Here is a 15,002-nt window from a genome sequence, read left to right on the forward strand (position 1 = left end):
TGTACCCAGAAAGAGAGATTTATTGAGTGATCTTGTGGGGCATTAAGGGTGCACACCTAGAGGTTTCTCTAGATAGGAAAGTCAATAGGACTTAGCTCCAGACTGCTCTTCTCAGTTCCCTCTCTCTCCCTACCCCCCACTCACTCGTTAGATTGGTCACTCAGACACCTTTTGACTCTCACTGAAATGTTCCTGTCCAGAGTCTCAGACTTTCAAGAACTAAGATGTCCACTAGATAATGGATCTTTTTGATGATAACACACAATGTTGAACTGTGCCTTTAGAGTTAGCACGTATTGTTTCTTCTTGGCTTGTTTTCAGTTGGTGGAATTTTATTTTAAACAATTAAATCCATTTATTAAAATTGTTATGTTTGTCCTGTTTATACAAGAAGTTCACTTCTTTTGTAGGAAATTCACAGAAGTCTAAAAAATAATATTAGAATTATTAGTGGATGGCTATGGCATGGTGATTCAATGGGTTACTCTATCACCTGCAATGCCAGCTTCCCATATGAGTGTTGCTTTGCTTCTGATCCAGCTCCCTGCTAACGTGCCTGGAAAAGCAGTGGAAAAGCCCCTGTCCCCAGCTCGTGCTTGGGCCCCTGTCCCCAGACTGGACGAAGTTCCAGGCCCCTGGCTTTGGCTAGCCAGACTGTTGTGGACATCTGGAGAGTGAACCAGCAGATGGAAGATCTCTTTCTCTCTCTCCCTCTCCCTCTCTCTCTCTCTGTCTTTCTCTCTTTCCCTTACTGTCTGTAACTCTGCTTTTCAATTAAATACGTAAATCTTTAGAAGAATGTAAAAAATGATTAGTAGTCCAGAGTTCCCATTAGGGGCAGTTGTTGACCCAGTAGTTACGATGCTCATATACCGTGCTGGAATGCTTGTGTTTGATCTCTGGCTCTGGTTTCTAACTCCAGCTGCTTGCTGATAATGCAGATGCTGGGGAGGCAGCAATGAGGGCTCCAGTAAAGACTGAGTTCTTCACATTTGAGGAATGGATTAGAGTTCTCTCTCTGCCTTACAAGTAAATTAATATGTTTAAAAAAGAATTAACCTCTGCTGACAACTTCATATATTCCCTTCTAAACTTTTTTCTCTGAGTTTTATGCATATTTATAAAACTGAAATCATACTGTCTATAATTTTCTGTCCTACATTATCACTTATTATTATATCAAAAACTTTCCATATCAAATAATCTCAATAGACACAGATTTTATTGGCTATATTTATTTCAATTTAGGAAATATTCAAATTATTAACTATATCCTATTTTGGAAATTTAGAATAAAAAATCAATATATTAGAAGATATATTGATAAACATCTTTAGGTGTGTATGTTTTATACTCTTGATTATTTTTCTACTTAAAATTCAGTTTTATTTATTTATGATGTATGTTTATAGTTTAAAAGATTTCATCATGGGAGAGGGAGCAGGAGATGGGAGGGTTGCAGGTGGGAGGGAAATTATGGGGGGCGAAAGCCACTGTAATCCAAAAGCTGTACTTTGGAAATTTATATTTATTAAATAAAAGTTAAAAAAAAGATTTCATCAAGACAAATGTAGTAAAATAATAGTTCCTACCTTCTGTCACTCTCCACTCCAGCCAAAGTCTCACTCCCTAAAGGCAATTACTTCAACTTTTCAAGTGATTTCTTATGGATTTCATCTAATATGTCAAAAATAGGCCACTATTTATTTGTTTTTCAAAGTTAGGCTCTGTTTTTCCACTTTATAGTATAGAGAATGAGGAAGTATTTTAGTTTTATCATTATTCCTGCACTTAACACACACATACACCCTCAACAGAGTTATATCACAATATTTGGTTAAATTAAGATGTATTTTTTACATTTCGGTCTCTATGTTATTATTGTTTAGAGCTGAGCCCAATAGATTATGATGACTTTTATTTATTTTTTGCTATATCATTTCCTAGGGGAAACAGTTTCCCCATTTTTTGTTTGCTGCATTTTCTTAACTCCAGTCATTGCTTTTTTTCTTCCAAACTCTCTCTGTAAAACTCTTCTTCATATGGTCTGTTGCATTAGACTGTCAGTTTCTCTTTTCCCTCTTGGAGACTTCCCTCCCTCTGTTTTTTATTTTCTGCTCCAAACAAGGGGGTTACTTTCCAGGCCTACTGTACTACTAGCCCTTGGAAACTCTTCTCACCAGTCTCCTGGTGAATTTCCTTCTCTTCTCTAGATTGGTTTTCCTGTTTCATGTATCCCAGCAAATGAGTAGTGATCATTCAACCTTATTTATACTTGAGAGATAGGCTCTAAAAGGCCTCTTGGATGCTCTACATATATGGCCAGTATTTTTTTTTTTTTTTGTAGTGGTGATTTCTCCCTTTATTAACTCATTTAAGTGGCCATGTATTATTTTCAGGTTTCTTTCAGGAAGAAAGTGTTGTGAAACTTCGATTATAACTTGGAAAGCACTTTTAGAATTTTGAAGTTCAGTTCACTCAGATTTCTAATCATTTTGCATATAACCTTCCTTCTCTGCCCAGAAGTTATTACATCTTCTCTTTATCACCAAAGTTCTGAGATTTCATGATACTTTATATATATACACATTTACATATATTTGTATATATGTGTATATATACATGTATATAATATTTTATAGTTTATATATATATTACATTATATATATATATATATCCCATTATTCATACTGGACACTGAATAGGCTTTCAGTGTCCTTCGGTTTTGGAATAATATTTCTTTCTTTTCTCTCTTTCAGAAATTTCTCTATTTATATGTTAGAGGTCCTGAACTGAATTTTCCCTTAATTTTCTCATTGATCCTTGTCTATTTTCCACCTTTCTTGTTGTTCAACATTTTGGGATATTCCTTTCCAACTCTTACATGTTTGTCATCTAACCTTTCTTACTTTAACAACACATTTATTGTATCATGTTTTCAACATGCAATTATTTATTGTTATTATTTTAACTTCATTTTTAATGTCTTTTATTCTGGTTTCATGGATGACATATATATTCAATCTTGCTAAGGATATTAACTATAGATATTTAACAGTTTATTTTTCTGAATTGTTTTTGATTTATTCAATTTCATTTCTTTGTTTATTTTAGACTTTATTCAAATGTTCCAGAACATTTGTTTATCTTTGAAAATAAGATTCTAAACGCTAAATTGGAAACTCAGAAATATGGATGAGTGCTTGTTTGGCTAGTGTGAGATTGAGCAGCGATCCTCTTGTTTCATTAGAAAAGTTCATAAATATTAGGATCTGTGTATCCTTTTTCCATTTTATTTCTATAAAAGAGAATACTCTATCACACTGTCTGGGATCAGAAACCTGAATTCCAGAATATTGAGAGCCTTTTTTTAATATTCTTTTTAAAAAATATATCAACTTATTTGAAAGATAGGATGAGAAAGAGAGTGAGAGTGAGAGAGAGAGAGAGAGAGAAATGATCTTCCACCTGTTTAGTCCCCAGATGGCCACAAAGACTGGGGCAAGGTCAAAGCCAGGAGTCTGGAACTCCATCCTGATTTCCCATATGGATAGCAGGGATCCCAGTATTTGGGCCATCTTCTGTTGCTTTCCCAAGGTTTATTAACAGGGATCTGGATCAGAAATAGAACAGCTGGGGGTGGAACCGGTGCTTTGACGTGGGATGCTGGTGTTACAAATGGCAGCTTAACTTGCTGTTCCTCAGCACTGATCCCAGGAGTATTCTTATCTCAGGCTTCCGTTCTTGCTGTTCTCTTTGCCTAGAATGCTCTTCTCTTAGATGTCTATTACTCTTGACATTGCCAGAATCTCACCTCTCAGCAAATCTTTGAGAAACATTCTTTTTCTTAAACCATTCAAGGAAAAATAAATTAAAAGTCACTTGTGTTTTTAGAGAGGTCATGGTCGCTTTCCAACCTTAAGCTATTGCTTTGTTTTGTACTCCATTTGAAGCTCTTATTTCATGGATGTCTAACAGGTAAAAGATAAGGACATTAAAAATTATAAATCTGTTTCTTTATAGAACTCTATAGTTTTCTCATCAGAGCTGTTTTTTTCCAATACTTGCTATGTAGCTTTTTTCTCAACTTAATGAAGAGCTTTCTTAAAACATTTTTTTCTTTCTAAAAGTTTTTATTAGTATAAAGAGAATAGGTTTCATGTATTTTGTAGGTACAATTCTGAGAAGATAACCATACTTCCTCCCACAGTCCCTTCCTCCCTCAATCTCCCTTCTTCCTTCTTTTCTTCCTTCCTTCCTCCCTTCCTAGCTTCCTTCCTTCCTTTTTTTCTTTAATTTTTGCAAAAACATTTCAGTCCACTCTATACTCACAGGCTTAATGCACCACAAACCACACTATACAAGTAAAAAGTATAAAGACCACAGTTGCACAGGAGTATAAACAAGGGCTAAAAACAGCAATCAGATCACAAAATGTCTGTTACATTCCTATACTTTTTTATTCTATATCAAATGCTACATATAAGAGGAAACATATTTGTCTTTTTGGGACCGACTTATTTCATTAAACATAATGGTTTCCAGTTGTATTCATTTTGTTGCAAAAGACAGGATTTCATTCTTTTATATGGCTGAATAGTATTCTATAGTGTGTATATACCACATTGTATTTATCCAGTCATCAGTTGATTGGCATCTGGGTTGATCCATGTCTTAGTTATTGTGAATTGAGCTTCAATAAACTTGGGGGTTACAGATAACTCTTTCATATGTTGATTTCATTTTATTTTGGAAATTACAAGGAATAGAATGGCTGGGTCATATAGTAGATATATTTTCTGATCTCTGAGGATTCTCCAAACTGTTTTCCATAATGGTTGTACTTGTTAACATTCTTACCAACAGTGTATTAGGGTATCTTTTTCCCCACATCCTTAACAGCATTTATTGTTTTTTCACTTTTATATGATAACCTAACTGGGGTAAGGTGATACCTCATTGTGGTTTTGATTTGCATTTCCCTGATGACTAGTGATCCTGAGCCATTTTTCATGTAACTGTTGGCTATTTTAATTTCCTTTCTTGAAAAATGCCTGTTCAAGTCCTTTGCCCTTTTTGTAACTGGATTTGTTGTTGTTGTTGTTGTTGAGTTTCTTGAGCACTTTATAGATCCTGGATATTAATCCTTTATCAGTAGTATGCTTACAAATATTTTCTCCTGTCAGTTGTCTCTTCATTTTTGAGTGTTTTCTTTGCAGTGCAGAAGCTTCTTACCTTGATATAATCCCGTTTGTCTATTTTTGCTTTGATTGCCTGTGCTTCTGGGGTCTTTTACAAGAAGGCTTTGCCTATGCCAATGTCTTGCAGAGTTTTCCCAATGTCTTCCTCTGGTGATTTTATGGTGTCAGATCATAGATTTAGATAATGAGTCTATTGCGAGTTGACTTTTTTGTATAATGTGTAAGGTAAGTTTCTTGTTTCATACTTCTGTGTGTGTAGCACCATTTGTTGAAGACATGGTCCTTTCTCCAAGGACCTTTCTCCTTTGACTATTTGTCAAAGGTAGTTGGTTATAGCTGTGTGGGTCAGTTTTGGGGGTTTCTATTTTGTTCCATTGGTCTACATGTCTATTTTTGTGCCAGTCCCAGGCTGTTTTGATTATTTCTGCCCTGAAGAATTGTGATGCCTCCTGCTTTGCAATATTAACACCCAACATGTAAAAAGATTCAGATCATTTTAAAAATTTGCTGAGCTAAATTTTAACAAGTTAATTCTGTTGTCCAATTTTTGAGGTAAATATCTGTTTTTGTACCCCAAATCCTAAATATAGTTATAATGTTGTAAAGTGTGACACACTAATGATGCTATAAAACTTTAGTATGTGTTGTAGACTTAGTAACTCAAATGTACTCTATCTGTGGTTGTTCCTAAGTGTTCTTTTCCTTTTTCTCCCTTTAAGGTTCATAATAGCCCTAAATGCCTTGGTTCAGTGTATTCTTGCTATCGGTCAATCAGCTTGTTCTTTTCAAACCAAGAGGAAATACGAATTTATGGTCACGAAATAAAAAAAGATGGAATCAGGTAAGAGATAATAAATGGTACAATAAAAAATGGAACATCACAGACTAAAAGAATTTCTAAGTATCTCATACTAGAATTGTAGGGGTTAGGGAAGAAAAGATTTTTTTCTTCCACGACACATTTAAAATTATATTATATACTTTGGAAAGGATTCTAGAAGTCCTTTCCAAGTCTGTATGAATAAGGGTTGGGTGTCGCTTGAGATTTTCCATTGAAGTTTTGACAATGATTGGCTTTTACTGCATCATAGAGGAGCCGTGTCAGCTTCCTGTCTGCCAAGTCTATGACCTCAGAGTTTTAGGGAAGAGGATGTTTATATAATTGGCAGAATGTTTTATACATTTTAAAGTAGAAATATTGTGTAATACTCATCATTAAAATATAAATTATTATAGAAACACTCAATTTTAAATATTTACTGGTTGAATTATGCCAGAGGAAGTAAAACGTGGGATTGAAGAATTCTATCCATCATTCAGAACTCAATATCAGATGTGTTTGAATCATGGGGGTTATTTCCAGTGCAATGACCTTACTGACCTGTGATTATTTTTCTCAGTTTGTGTTCCACCAGAGGTAGCAGGCGGTATCAGAAAGTGTGTAGGACACAGCACTAGAGGAGCTTTGTCACAATCTGGCAGCCCCGAGCAGCCCCTCTTGGGCTTCTGTCGCTCCCCCTCTTCGTGGAGGAACGACACAGGACCCTGCGCTGTTCTTTCGTCTGCTCGGCCCTCCCCGGGTTTGCTGCTGGTTCTTCCCGGGTTGGCTACTATCCCTTCCACCTCCGTGGAAGGGCAGTTCCCCCTGGCCACATTCCCCACTTCCGCGGGGGAGCGGCACACCGCCGGCCGGCTCTCTCGGGGGCTGCACAGGTGTTCCCCTTAGATGTTCCCCTTAGATGTTCCTGGTGCATGCCGTCTCTCTCCTCCTTTATAGTCCTCCTCCGCCAATCCCAACGCTGCTACCCACACGCCGAGTACGCTGCTCTCCTCCAATCAGGAGCAAGTCCTACAGTTTATTGGCTGAACTGGAGGCAGCTGTGTAGAAGCTGTTTTCTTCTCTCCCAGCGCCACATTGTGGGAGAGCAGATGCATAGAACAAGTCTTAATTCCAGTAACTTAGTCTAGTCCGAGTTGCTCCCCACAGGCTTCTTTTCTTAATAGTTGAGTTCTGTATTTCTCATTTTCTTACAAAAGAAAGCTCAAGCATTTTAAGGGAAATATAATGCATTTACATGTATATTTCCTAGCACCAAATTTGTATAATAATTTTATATTGTTCACACAGATTTTTGGTTAATACAATGGGGACTTTTAAAAATTCTTAAGCTTTGTAAAACAAAGATAGATTTTCAAAAATCCTAACCCATTGTTGAGGGCATGATATTTAATTTTAATTCAGAGATAACATTTCTATGAGAATTTCTGTTTGTATGATAGAAAAACTGACTTTCTTACTATTCAGCAATGCTACTTTTAGTAATACTGCTCCTGGACTAGAGCCTAACTCAGCTAGTACTAGAGAAATATTCACCAAAATAAAATCAAATGTGTGTGGTAAGCACATGAACCCTTACCTATCTGAATTTCAGTTCTTTCAACTGTGAAATAAGGAGTTTGGTACAAACAGACCTCTGACTATTTTTCAGCATTAATCTGTTCATTTATTTTTACATTTTAATATTTCCTGTCTAGGTTTCCTGTCTAGGTTATCTTTGATTTATTGGAGATTATCTAGTTTTCATCTTCTCTGGTATCCTTTATTATAAGGTTCAAGATAATCAGAGTTACCCATCTTTTTTTAAAAAGTGTATTTACTTGAAACATGGAGGAAACAAATGACCAAGAGACAAATAACTAATAAAACCTCACCTATAACAATGATTATACTTCCATTCAATTAGCATCCTATTATATGAAATATAGTTGTAAAGCATGATCCACTTTTTCAACTATAGCTTTTACAAGTTTGGAAATGCAAAACAAGTATATTTCTTCATGCCATTCCACACAAACTTTTACTATGAATTCTCCATTTTCATATTTGTAATTTTTGATAATATATTGTGGTACTAGTTAGCTAGAGTCTATTCTCTAGCTCAAAATTGTGGTTAATTTCTCATTTTTATAACTAATTTTCCATAAATTTTTTTATGTAAAACATTTTGTGGAAATGATTACAGATATTTTTAATTGTTTCTTTGAGGGTTATCCCTTTGCTAGCCAATAAGTTTAGTTTTATGATTTTCCTTCTCTATAGTCATGCTGTTTCTGAAAAGGAACTCACTAATTTTTGATAGAAATATATGACTATACCTTCTGACCACCTGTCTTGTTCACATCATGGCTTTTAATCTTTGTTTGCCAGTGATACCTTAATAGAAATGCATTTGTTCCCCATTTCTTTAGTTACTGGCATCTGATTTTTTCTGCAACACTGAAGGGTGGAAGAAGGGGAACGATGTTCTTTCAAAAATATTTTCTCTGACTCACTGTGCCTTTTTTAAAATTTTTTTGAAAGGCAGAGTTAGACAGTGACAGAGAGAGAAACAGAGAGAAAGGTCTTCTTTTTTCCATTGGTTCACCTCCCAAGTGTCCGCTATGGTTGGCATGTTGCGGCTGGCGCACTGCGCGGATCCAAAGCCAGGAACCAGGTGCTTCTCCTGGTCTCCCATGGGGTGCAGGGCTCAAGGACCTGGGCCATCCTCCACTGCCTTCCCGGGCCACAGCAGAGAGCTGGGCTGGAAGAGGAGCAACTGGGACAGAACCGGCGCCCCGACCAGGAATAGAACCCGGAGTGCTGGTGCCGCAGGCGGAGGATTAGCCTACTGAGCCGCGGCACCGGCCTCACTGTGCTTTTTTTAAAGATTTATTTATTTATTTGAAAGTCAGAGCTACACAGAGAGAAGGAGAGGTCAGAGAAGTCTTCCATCTGCTGGTTCACTCTCCACCTGGCTGCAACGACTGGAGCTGTGCCGATCTGAAGCAGGAGCTTCTTCTGGGTCTCCCATGTGGGTGCAGTGGTCCAAGGCCTACGGCCATTTTTCACTGCTTTCCCAGGCCCCAGCAGAGAGCTGGATCAGAAGTAGAACAGCTGGGACTTGAACCCGTGCCCATATGGGCTGCCGGCACTACAGGCGGCGGCTTTACCTGCTACACCACAGTGCCAGCCCCTGACTCAGTGTGTTTTAAAGTGTCCAACTGCTTAGGTTTCTTTGCTCCCTTTTGTCTTCTACTTCCTTTGTATGTGTGCATGCTTGTGAAAATTAGAAAGCAGGCATTGAATCACGAACTTCAGTATTATAAGTGACCATTGTTGAAATGGACCACATTGTGTTCCATTTAGAAGTTATGCCTGTAGGGGCCAGCGCTATGGCTTAATGGGTAAAGCCGCCCCATGCATTGCCGGCATCCCTTCTGGGTGCCAATTTGAGTCCTGGCTGCTCCACTTCTGATTCAGCTCTCTGCTGTGGCCTGGGAAAGCAGTGGAGGATGGCCCAAATCCTTGGGCCCTGCACCTGCATGGCAGACCCAGAAGAAGCTCCTGGCTCCTGCTTCAGATCGGCTCAGCTCCGGTCGTTGTGGCCATTTGGGGAGCGAACCAGTGGATGGAAAGGCTCTCTGTCTCTCTCTCTGCCTACTCTACATTTCAAATAAATAAATAAATCTTAAAAAAAAAGAATTTACAGCTGTTACTTCATTGCAATACTGTATGATGAAATGTATTGTATCCCTTTTAATGCACTTTGTAACATTAAAAATATAAGCCATAATTAATCATCTCTAGACATTTCTTCCTTTTAGAAAACAATGAGTAACGACAAAGTGACATATTGGGGATAGAAACTATTTCATTATAATGGTATTGAAAATAATATTAAGCAAAATCAGAACATGTGCAACACATTTGCACATTTTGATCATTGTTTTGCCCTTATCTCAGAATTGTGGAGCAGCATTTTTACATTATCTTTAATTTTCTAGAGATAAAATCTATATATGTAAGCCCTCAGTTTTCTAAATAAGTTATGGATTTTTCAAAATTATTGACACTTAGCAAATATGTGTTTTTGTTGACCAAAAAGCATCCAACTATATGTTTAAAATCAGCAAGGGGAAGCTATCATTTTTATTGTATTTTGGTTTCATTATTGAGGTTCTCAAGATTTCCTATAGAGAAAATATTAAGTGAACATTCTCTCTGTCCATCTCACTGCATAGGTTATTCTATAATTTCAAATAATAATTCTCTTTTAATTGTCTCATCCACTTCCAGAATAAAATCATGTTTAATTGATCCTTCATCATAATTTGTCAATTACCTTTGTTCTTTTTTTTTTAAGTTTAACATTGCCTCAGACATTTGGACAAGTTGTCATTGAGAAACTAGCTGACTACATTTTAGTGAAAACAACCTTTGGCTTTTCATTGGCTTGGGATGGGATATCTGGAATTTACCTCAAGTTGTCTGGGGAGCATAAGGGGAAACCATGTGGCCTGTGTGGGAACTACAATGACATTCAATCTGATGATTTCATAATCCTACAAGGTAAGTAAGTGGGACAGTAGAAATGTGTGGGTGCTGTCTCTGGTCTTTTTCCTTCACTGATCGATCTCTTAGTACTCAGGACTTTTCCAAAGGTTTGGGAAAACTTCATTTTTTCATTTGCCTGCTTTAGTTATTTTAAGTGAAGATTGAACGGAAAAACTTTTTTTATATTATTTTGAAACCGATGAGCAAGTATAAAATTGCCAAGCTACACTTACTCACATGAGAAATATTCATTGAACATTTACTTTGTGTCAAGAGCTTGGGATACCTCTGAATTATCTACTGTTTGTAGGAGCGTGGGATACACCCATGAACAAAGAAACACCTTCCTTCTTGGGGTTTATATTCTAGTGATTCAAATGTATTTGAGTGATACATGTCCACTTTAAGACGAGAGCTATTGTCCATCCAAATCTCAATAGAAAGAAATTAAATAACTGACAAATAATAGTTTTCAGCGATAATGAGGTGTGAACAGGATCAAAATAAGTTCAGTGACTAGGTTTTAAATACCTACCTATCATTTTTTAAGCAAGTCAAGAAACAAAACCCAGCGAATTGTTAGAAAAAGCTTTTGTTTCATTTCAGTTCCTAGTGTGTGGTGACAACAGAATAAGAGAGTAACAAGCCCTGGTCATGATTTAGGTGCATACATAGAGGTACAATAACGAATACTGTTCTCACCACCAGCAGACCTGGCTTTGAAGCTTGTTCCAGCTCATACAAGTTTGTGATTTGATCATCTAATGTTTCCGATGCTCAGTTTCTTCAGCTGTGAAACAGGAATATGAATAATTCTGAACTCACAGAGTAGTCAGTAAAAAACAATATATTTTTATACTATTTATGATTATAGATAATATGAACATATAGCTATGTTATTCCCAATCCTCTGAATATTCTGTAAAGTGCGTAATGTTTTCTCATTTTTATAATGGGAATGCAAGGTAATGGGTTAAATGTTGCAGTTTGTAAGTGATACTGTCAGGGTTGTGTTACAGATCCAACTGGCTCCCAATCTGGTGCTTATGTTGGGGCATAGACAATTGCTTGGAAACTACAAAATTCTATATGATATTTTTTGTTTGTATTATCAAATTAACAGAGACAAGTTGCCCACATATTATGTTTAAGGGATGATAAAATGTCTACTTAGAGTGTGGGCTCTGAAGTCAGAGTGTGAGGTTCAACTTCTGCAATGCCTCATATTAAATTTAAGAAGTTTAATGATGCAAAAATAGTATAAAAGGGGTCTTGAAAATGCATATTATGAAAAAATGCACATACTTCAAAAATTTTTAAACCAAAATAAACTTATCTTTTAATATCATATTTCCAAGAAGTTTTTGAAGTTCCCTTGTATTTTATAGAATTACAAAGATAATCCATGTAAAATTTTTGTTGTAGCACCTGATACACAGTTATTAATGTAAATTATTTAATTTGTAATTATCTCCAAGTATTCTTCATGAAGCCCACAGTGGAAATTAAATAAAAACATTTACAAATGTCCTTACATAGGTTTGAGAAGACTTATTAGCATGCAAATATTTTTTCCCAAGATGAATAGAGTGCATCATCAGGGTTAGTTTACTGGTAGCTAGAGGTAGAAAGCAGGGCTCCAAGAAAGCAACTTCCTCATATATAAAATGGAGATAATAATAATGACCCCAAGACTTCCTAGCCCATGAATATCTAATAAGAAAAACGTCAGTCAAAGTGCTCAAAAGTCAGTAGGCAAAGTACAGACTTAGCACGTTGGGATCATCATGAAATAAGATTTTGAATACAACTGGGTATTTGAAATGAGAGGGTTCACAAATTTGGAATCTTGAGACTGGGTTAGGAAATAGGTTTTGGGCGTCAGGAAGAACCAGTCAGATGGAACTTTTTGATTTATTTTTCCTCTGTGCCAGAATTCCATAGAAAAATAATAATATTCATCTTCAGTTCTTGGAGTTGGAAGGTATTGCCTTGGGCAACTTCCTCTGGGACATCCAGGGAACATGGTATAGATGTTAAGGTAGAAAAGAGTATCTGCTTTTGTGAGAAGCAAGGAGGCTCCAAACAGGAGTTAATGGCCAGGCTGACTTTGATAACCTGGAATAAAAAGTAATTGTTCACAGTGAGATATCTGGGGCAGCCCAGTTAGTGGATTAGAAGTGGGGGAAGACTGGAGAAAACAACTAAACCAAATTTTGACTAAATTGGCAGAAATCAAGAGGAACCCTTGAAAGTTCATAGGAGGAGCCTACAGGGAGATTTCAACTTCTTCACAACTTTATTTTGTGTATTTGTGTTAAGCAAAGTAATTTAAAAAACTGAACTTAAACAGTTTGTAGCCACATGACAAGAAACTGCTCTTCTACAAGGTGTTTCCAAAAAGTTAATGGAAAATGAGTATTTTGAAAAAATTGCATGAATTTTATTTCTTGAACCAAAATAAAGCTATCTTAATTTCTGTGAAGTTTTTGAAATCCTTTTGCATTTCCTTTGATACCGTATTAATGCAGGTTATGTTCAGATGAGCTGTACTACTGTTAGCTTTATTTAAGATACTTGTTTTCTTGAAACTCAACTGGAACTTTGCTGATTAGCTAAATCTTTAGAAAGTTAACTGTTTGATTGAATGGTACTGCATGCATAGTTTTTAAACAGTGATTAAAATTGCCTTTCTGTATTCCTACTAGTCCTTCATAGATTACTTCATAAAGAAATGAGACTATTTGGAATTTCTATGTGCATGGGAAGATTTTAATTTGCTGTTTATTTGAAATTCTGTTCCCGTAATTCAAGTCTGCCTCTCACTGTGAACCAACAAGGAAGTCCTGATTTACTTTCATTTTTCCCAGCCTAATAGTTGACAGTGCTTCTCTTTCACTCCTAAACATGTCCCAATATAGACAAAAAATTACACTTAGAACATATTTTATACAGAATATTTTAAGTTTAGTTCAGCAGGGTCCCAGGCCACAAATAGATATGGATTTGAAGTCTCGCAATAAATAATTTCTATGACTTTCATATTAATTCAACATAGTAAAAATAGCTAAATATATGTTGCCAAATCTGAAATGGAAATTAACTCTAAAGGATTGCTCAGGTTATTTAGTTGCATTAAAATTTATACATAAATATTGAAATAAATAGGCCTCAAGGAAGTATTTTAGATTATTAAGATTTTTACAAATGATGCTTTGAAAAGAAATGTGACTACACATTTACTTTAAAAAGACATCAATTTTCCCATTTTTATGTAACTATTTTAGACCAGACCCATGCTTTGTTCTGTGAGTAATATATTTATCAATGTCATAGATAATGAAGTTGACCAGAGAAATTTTAAAGCTTTAGAATTCTAATAATCTACTTAATAAATGGAGCCATAAACTACATGATGAACTTTTAGTTAATTGTGCATCATATATATGAAGGTGGCCCTATAAGTTTATACCACTTAGTGATGTGGTATAATCTTAGTTTAGGCTATCTTAGTTTATCTAAGTTCACTATGTGATATTCATGAGTGAACATCTCTCAGAATTTATCAATTCATTAAGAGATACATGACTGTATTGTAAATTCTCCCATATTTATTTGCTCACTATTTAGCAAATGTATTTTGAGTGCCTTCTGTATGCCAGATAACAAAACTAAGGCACTGCAATAGAACAGTGAAGACAAGCTCTCTCACTTCATGTCATGTATATTGTAGTGGGGTGGAGAGAGGTGGCGAGTGGGGGAATGCAGGTTCCAGGTCATGTGAAGTCTTCCAGGCTATGGTGAAGTTTGGGGTTTTACACTTAAAGAGCAAAGCAAATCAATGTCCACAATCTATTCAGCTTTGGGTAGTAGCACACAGACATTACATTCTTGTCCTGAAGATGATCTGACAGAATGATGGGACATTAGGCATGAGATTTTTGATGCTAGTGGAGCAGCAGATTACCATCAGTGGCAGCCCTATGACCGTGGGAATCTGAGTGGTAGAGAATCCGGAGCTGAATTCTGAAGTCCACCTGTCCTAGATGGATCCTTGCGTGGTTCTGCCAAGTTCTTGAAATTTGAGATGCAACCTTTGTCTTAATATGGGTCAGGATCAGTGTCCTTATCAGGCCCTGAGCTTGTATGCACATCAGGTAATAAGACAGCTTAAACCTGATTTGGAACTTAGAGTCTGGAGTGCTCACTTCCAAATGTCAGAGTTGCTAAATCTTACCTGCAAATAATTCTGGCATTATTTCAGGATTTTCAGCAATGGGCTTTTTCCTGAACGTGTTTAGAAATACTGTTCATGTTTAGATGAAATGGATTAATTTAGCTTTCTCTTCTTTAGATGTCTTTTCCAGTCTTTCATTATCTATATACATGTCTTCTGAAATGTCTTTGTAATTATTGCAGACACTCAA

General features: G+C 36.2%; 1 protein-coding gene across 1 annotated transcript in view; it reads left to right on the forward strand.

The window, feature by feature from the left end:
• The window catches only part of OTOGL (otogelin like), a 172,753-nt gene that overhangs the window by 12,855 nt on the left and 144,896 nt on the right, over nucleotides 1-15,002 (forward strand). Inside the window, exons 7-8 of the mRNA XM_051846511.2 lie at nucleotides 5,921-6,042; nucleotides 10,385-10,590. Coding sequence (XP_051702471.2) covers nucleotides 5,921-6,042; nucleotides 10,385-10,590 — 328 coding nt within the window. The remainder of the gene's footprint in view (nucleotides 1-5,920; nucleotides 6,043-10,384; nucleotides 10,591-15,002) is intronic.

Source organism: Oryctolagus cuniculus, chromosome 11 (assembly GCF_964237555.1).
Source record: "Oryctolagus cuniculus chromosome 11, mOryCun1.1, whole genome shotgun sequence".
Taxonomy (NCBI): Eukaryota; Metazoa; Chordata; class Mammalia; order Lagomorpha; family Leporidae; genus Oryctolagus; species Oryctolagus cuniculus.